General features: G+C 41.5%; 1 protein-coding gene across 1 annotated transcript; it reads left to right on the top strand.

The window, feature by feature from the left end:
* Nucleotides 1-1193: 1193 nt before the first annotated feature.
* On the top strand, nucleotides 1194-6696 carry LOC137908523 (sodium/glucose cotransporter 1-like). Its single transcript, XM_068752934.1, has 15 exons — nucleotides 1194-1322; nucleotides 1754-1825; nucleotides 2175-2279; nucleotides 2470-2529; nucleotides 3036-3140; nucleotides 3233-3338; nucleotides 3732-3812; nucleotides 3935-4143; nucleotides 4587-4722; nucleotides 4809-4916; nucleotides 4984-5134; nucleotides 5231-5399; nucleotides 5940-6155; nucleotides 6274-6382; nucleotides 6482-6696. Exons 1-15 carry the CDS (start codon nucleotides 1194-1196, stop codon nucleotides 6694-6696), a joined length of 1971 nt encoding a protein of 656 aa, XP_068609035.1.
* Nucleotides 6697-7141: the final 445 nt, after the last annotated feature.

Below are 7141 nucleotides of genomic sequence, written 5' to 3' on the forward strand. Positions count from 1 at the left end.
TTGTTTGACTATCAATGGAATATCTAAAAAAACAGTTAATGACTTTCAGTGACAGTTGGGTATTGTGAGGAGTGTAATTTAAGATCAACTTACTACAATGATAGATTGTATTGCTTATGTGTCCACACAGCTAATTAGGTCAAAAGTAAATGAGCATTTTCTGGGTGTTCAAGACACATTTTATTTTTAGTATATTTCCTTAGTATATCCTAAAAGGATATACTAAATGCTAAAAGAAAAATGACAGTTGCATTGCATCAGAATAAAATGTAGTCATTTACATAAAAACAGTAAATTACTGTATTGGCAAGACAGTATATCCCACGCTTCAGTGGCCCTGGGCAAATATATAGTTCTAGCCACCAGAGAATGGAGGGGGAATAGAGAGCCTCCTAGTGGCCACTCCTGGTACTTTTATATTTGCAAAATACATTATAGGCTTGTCGATTACTCGGCTTTTGTTGATGTATTATTCTGGAATCATGCACGACTTTGTTTACATGAGTTATGATATGAGGAAAATTGTATCAAGCAATGATGTGATACACTTTTCAGCATCTCCTGTCTTTGGAATAATCATTAAAACACAAATAAACACAAATCAAGGTAATTATTCCACTGTAAAATAACATATAAGACGAAATGTCCTCATGCATTCAAAACACCATTATGTGTTTTATCAGCAGGTACAATTTTCTTTAACTGCCTTCCTGTTAATTACTGATATTGGTGTCAAAGTCACTCTGACGAGACAAATGACGATTACGTTTCTAATCTTTTGAGTCAGCATGCTATAAATGAATATTATCTCTATCAGTAGGCAGCTGCCCAGGTGCGCGTTAAAAAAAATACCAAACTCTAATATTCAACATTAACCTATTTATTTAGCCGCTTTAGTTCTGCTGGTGAGGCAGACCCGAACTGGTGACAATCATCTGGCACTTGGGTGAAGACCAGACCAGGTGGAAGTATCGGGCTGATGGCTGAGATCGGACCCAGTTGAGCCTCGTCAGCTGAATCTCAGGGAGGGAAAACCTGCCACGCCTCCTACTAACCACACACACGCACACACACGCACACACATACAAACACACACTCGCAGGTACAAGTCAGGTACATAAGTATCAGTGGTGTCATTCAGTCTAGGAGAAGAAGAGCAGGACACCTGCACTCCAGTCTCCAGTCTGAGCAAAATGGCTCAAGATAATTTTGGATTATCCCTAATAAGGAGTAGTAAAAAAAACGACACCTCGATTAACAATCCAGCGGACATCTCGGTTATTGTGATTTACTTTGTGGTTGTCCTGGGTGTAGGAATATGGGTGAGTTAAATACTTTTTTTTTTTAAATACTTTTTTATTAATGCCCCCTAAAAAAAAAAAAGAATTCACTGTAGGCCAAATAAGAAAAAAATATATATAATACATCATCTATTAAAAATAGTTATTTAAGTAATGTTAAAGAGTTGTCTGTAACAACAGCTTGGGTTTTAGCGCCTTTTCAGCCTCGCTTTGGAGTAAAAGAGATGTAGTGCATTGGACACTAATTATTTTTAACGGGAAACAACTCGTTTAAAGATTTCTTGAGTACCAGTATTATTTTTTGTACTTTAGCTGCTATTTTTTCCCGCAGCAAACACTTTTGGTCTCTATTAAAGCACATGTGTACAAAATAAGCTGCGTAGTCATGAATACGTTTTAATAGAGATTCTGTCATTATATGCACAGGTGCATTTTATAGATTTTCTTTGCAGGCTATGCTTCGCACCAACCGAGCCACTGTTGGTGGCTTTTTCCTGGCGGGCAGGAGTATGGTGTGGTGGCCGGTGAGTATCTTGCTGCCCAGGATCAGGGATGGTCTCTGATCTCTTATCAGAATTAATTTCAGTCTTAATCTTCCAGTCATACATCACTGGGGCCATTATGCTGTCAGAGATATATGACTAATGATATTGATTGTGCTAATTATGAGAATAAATGTTATGCAGTGTGTCATGTTGTGGTTATTACAGTAATAAATTAATTATCTGATACCAAATTGAAGCAGCGTTGTTTCAAACCTTCAATGTCAAGAAACTCCTCCTGTTTCTCATTGTTAAATGTATTTTATAAATATAGATTATGCATGTAGATTATTATGATGAATCTAAATTAATAAAACAATGCACCCCTCAGATCGGAGCATCACTCTTTGCCAGCAACATTGGCAGTGGCCACTTTGTGGGGCTCGCTGGGACAGCTGCCGCTTCGGGACTAGCCATCGGTGCATTTGAATGGAATGTGAGTTCTAGCATCTGATGTGCCAATATATTATCATTATCAGCTTATTTGTAACCTGAAACACAGATATTATCTCACTCAGGTGATATAAGTGTGTGATTATGGGTGGAGAGGCGCTGGATGACAGCAAATGTAATCTTTGCAGACATATTTTGTGCAAAGTTTTGAATTGTGTATTTGTGTGTTCCAGGCTCTTATAGTGGTTGTCTTTCTGGGATGGCTCTTTGTGCCGATCTACATCAAAGCTGGGGTAAACACTTTTTTCACTATCACTTCAAAGCCATTATATTGAATTGCTGTTAAATCATTGAAATATGTATAGCTGTTCAATAGCGGAATAGAATGTGCTGTAGACTAAAATTTACTTTCTCAACAAAATTTTAAGTAGGAGACAACAACTGCTCCTGTCCATTCTCTCTCTCCCTCCATTTTTGGCTCTCCTCTTACCTGTCCTTGCTCTTCTTCTGTCATTGTCTCTCTCTCTCTCCCTCTCTCCCTCCTTCTCAACCCAACCGGTCAGGACAGATGTCTGTCCACGATGAGTCTTTGGGTCTGTTCAAGGTTTTTGCCTGTTAAAGGGAAGGTTTCCCTTGCCTCCATTGCTCTTGTGGGACAAATTCGGTTCTTTCCCTGCTACACCTGTAAAGTAAATTGAGATAACTTTCTGTTATGATCTGGCACCCCAGAAATAAAAATGAAATGAATTGAACTGTAGAAGAGAATGCAATCAGCAGACAAATCTGGCTTGTATTCTAGGTTGTTACCATGCCTGAGTACCTGAAGAAGAGATTTGGAGGGCAGCGTATTCGCATCTACCTCTCTGTGCTTTCCCTCTTCCTCTATATTTTCACCAAGATCTCAGTAAGTGACGGTGACGTCTTGTCTTAACTCCAAGCGATGTTCTGTATCCCGACCATTAAACATTATGCATTTCTCCTCTCCCTTTCCCTCAGGCAGACATGTTCTCTGGTGCCATTTTTATCAACCTGGCTCTTGGGTTAAATATCTACCTTGCTGTTATCATGCTACTATTGATTACTGCGCTGTACACTGTAACAGGTCTGTCCACTCCGGATCTCCTTTACAGCATCAATGGTGTCATGACTGGGAGTAAAGTCTTGTCAAGCACATATGTTGATATGTAGACAAGTGCATTTCCTGGTCAGGTTATCTGCTGTGTGTTATTGTGACGATTAATTACCCATGGACTGTGATAACGAGGAAATAACCTTCTGCTGCTGTTTCGTAATAGTACATCCACGCCTGAACTTTAGATTTGCACAACTACAACAGTGAAAGAGCACTTGCATAATACCTCATGATGTTGAATACCTCATTTGGAGTGATTAACTGGCTCATGCACATAGAATTGTGCAATATGTTTACTAATAAACATTGATGACATTAAAATGTGTTGCTTTTGAGTGACATATATCACTGATTGTATCTCAGGTGGATTGGCTGCAGTGATCTACACTGACACATTACAGACATTCATCATGGTTGTTGGATCATTCATCCTTATGGGTTTTGGTAATATGGCATTTCCCTTGTAATCCTTATTGCAATCCTATTTATTTCAGAGAGCTCTTTCTGCAAAAACTGATTCTGTGTAAACACCAAACTGTTGAGTGATGCATGTCTCCTATCTTTAGCTTTCAATGAAGTGGGAGGCTTTGAAAACTTCGAAGAGCGCTACATGCTGGCTGCCCCTTCCGCCATAGCTAACATCAGTGCGAGCTGCTATGAGCCTCTGCCGGACTCCTTTCATATTTTCAGGAATGCAATCACAGGAGACCTGCCATGGCCCGGCCTCGTGTTTGGACTCACCATTCAGGCCACCTGGTACTGGTGCACTGATCAGGTCAGCTATGAAATGGATAGAACTGTTGGGCGTGACCACTGGAACACTTTACTTGTGCTATCTTAATGCAACCTATAAGAAGAGACAAGCAAACAATGGCTATCAACACACATTAAAAATGGATTCCCAGTTCTCACACACCTGTACACACATTAACACGCCGTTATCTTGTGTTCTGGTGGACTGACAAGCTTTTAGTCAGACCTTAATGCACTGAGAAACCCTGAGATAAGACTAAAAGGCAGAGTGATCCTGATCACAGTCCAGGATGAGATGTTAATTCAAATGCTAATTCCCATAAACATATGGTCAGCCAAGTATATCCCTGTTTAGTTAACGAAAAAAAATATCAGAAGATATATCCAAATGCATTGGAATTTATTTTTTTCACATTTTTCAACTAATTTTCTGACCGTTTCCCATTCCATGCTGTATTCCTGCAGGTGATTGTGCAGCGTTGCCTCTCAGGCAAAAATTTATCACATGTTAAGGCAGGGTGCATCTTATGTGGATACCTGAAGCTGCTGCCCATGTTCCTCATGGTTTTCCCTGGGATGATCAGCCGGATCCTCTACACCGGTAAGCCTGTTGTTAGCACTTCTATGATGCAGTGGTGGATTTGAATGTTTCCTGATCCCCTGTTGATCTTATTCCGGTTATTCCAGATGAGGTGGCGTGCGTGGAACCAGAAGAGTGTAAAAAATATTGTGGGGCCAGTGTGGGCTGCACCAACATTGCTTATCCTAAACTGGTGTTAGAACTCATGCCCGATGGTGAGTGACTAAAGATCTCTGCTTTATATGCTTCCCCTGAGTGAATCTGTTCAACATTTTATTTCAGGTCTCAGAGGTCTTATGCTGTCGGTGATGATGGCGTCTCTGATGAGCTCACTTACCTCCATCTTTAACAGCGCTAGCACTCTGTTCACAATGGACATCTACACTAAAATCCGCCACTCAGCCTCCGAGAGGGAGCTCATGATTGCCGGCAGGTAAAACATATTCAGGGTTCAGTTTGATGGCAAGGATTTCTGATGGTGGTTCTTATGTGCCTCTATCTCCTCTTGCTTGTGCCTGACTATGTACAGAGTGTTCATCTTGGCCTTGATTGCTGTGAGCATCGCATGGATCCCTGTGGTGCAGTCAGCCCAGAGTGGTCACCTCTTTGACTACATCCAGTCCATCACCAGCTACCTCACACCTCCCATTGCAGCTGTCTTTGTACTTGCCATCTTCTGCAAACGTGTCAATGAGACTGTGAGTTTCCATCACAATCATTTATTTACAAACACAATTAAAATTCTGTGCAATCAGCTGTCCAATGTGGATTGGGTGGCAGTCAACTGCAGGGGGCTCGACGACCCAATCTTTGGACATGGGTCGTCGGAGCTTGTGCGGGAGATTGAAAGGTACCGTCGAGATATACTTGGCCTCACCTCCACCCACAGCTTGTTCTCTGGAACCCAACTGGACTACATTTCTCTGCCATTGCCCGTGGTGAGAGACGGCGAGCTGGTGTGGACTTGCTTATAGCTCCACAACTCAGCCGCCTTGTGTTGGAGTTTACCACATTGAACAAGAGGGTCCCTTCCCTGAACTTCTAGATTTGGGGAGAGGTGTCTCACTGTTGTTTTGGCCTACAGGCCAAATGGCAGTGCAGATTACCCGGCCTTCTTGGAGTCTTTGGGAGGGGTACTGGATAGTGCTCCGACTGGGGATGCCATTGTTCTTCTGGCGGATTACAACACTCAACATGTGGTTAGTCTCAACCGACAATGTGTATTTTTCTTTCATCAGGGTGCATTCTATGGCCTCGTTATTGGCCTGGCTATAGGCCTGTGCAGGATGATTGCTGAGTTTGCCTATGGGACTGGGAGCTGTGTTAACCCCAGTAACTGTCCCACCATCATATGTGGAGTCCACTATCTCTACTTCTCCATCATCCTGTTTGTTGCGTCCTGTATCATTATCCTGGGAGTCTCTCTCATGACCAAACCCATCGCTGACAAGCATGTAAGTAATGAGACTGGATAGATCATTGCTTTCATAAACATGGAGGTTCACTGGGAGTCACTGCAATAAATAACTCCATAAAATGTTAGTCTCAACCCGTAGATTGTTTCTTTTCTAGTTGTACCGACTGTGTTGGAGCCTGAGGAATTGTACAGAGGAGAGGGTGGACCTTGAACTGGACGATTGGGTTAATAACCAACAAGATTCCAACCAAACTGACATAGAAGGTAATTGCAAGACATAGAGTAAAACATGCTTACAGGCATTTGCAAGTGTACTTATGCATAATCAAATCCATTTTATCATCTTTGTGCATTCCAACACAGAACCCGTGGAGGAGCCAGGATTGTGCAAGAAGGCGGTGATGAGCTTCTGCGGCCTGGAGCAGAATAACACCATGAAGCTGAGCGAAGAGGAGCAGGCAAAGCTGCAGGAGAAGCTTACAGACACCACAGAGGTGCCGCTATGGAGGAACATCGTCAACGCTAACGCTCTCATACTCCTCTGTGTTGCTGTTTTCTGCCATGGCTTTTTTGCTTGAAGAAGCCCAACTTAGGATCTGAGATACAATCATCTATGTTTAAGTGGATTATAAAGAAATTGATGTGAATATATGATCCATTTCTCTCAACATTCCAGAACAAATCTGTATATTTTATCCTACATATAAAAATGTATTTCACAAATATATACTACTGAACTCATCCAGGGCATTATTATGTTTTTGTCAAGTATGTGATTCTCAATAAATTAAGGTACATAGTTTTTCATTTTTTGTTAGCTTTGTCATTTAGCAGTGGTAGTAAACCATGAGGAGAGTCAGGAAGCCCCTTTGAATATGATATTTGCAGATGATAGTGATCTGCAGTGAGAGCAGGGAGCAGGTAGGAGGATTTAGAGAAGTGGAGGTCTTCTTTAGAAAAGAGGAATGAAGGTGAGCAGGAGTAAAAGAGAGTACATGTGTGTAAGTTTATCTAAGGCTGGAA

This window comes from Brachionichthys hirsutus, chromosome 19, assembly GCF_040956055.1.
Source record: "Brachionichthys hirsutus isolate HB-005 chromosome 19, CSIRO-AGI_Bhir_v1, whole genome shotgun sequence".
Lineage (NCBI taxonomy): Eukaryota > Metazoa > Chordata > Actinopteri > Lophiiformes > Brachionichthyidae > Brachionichthys > Brachionichthys hirsutus.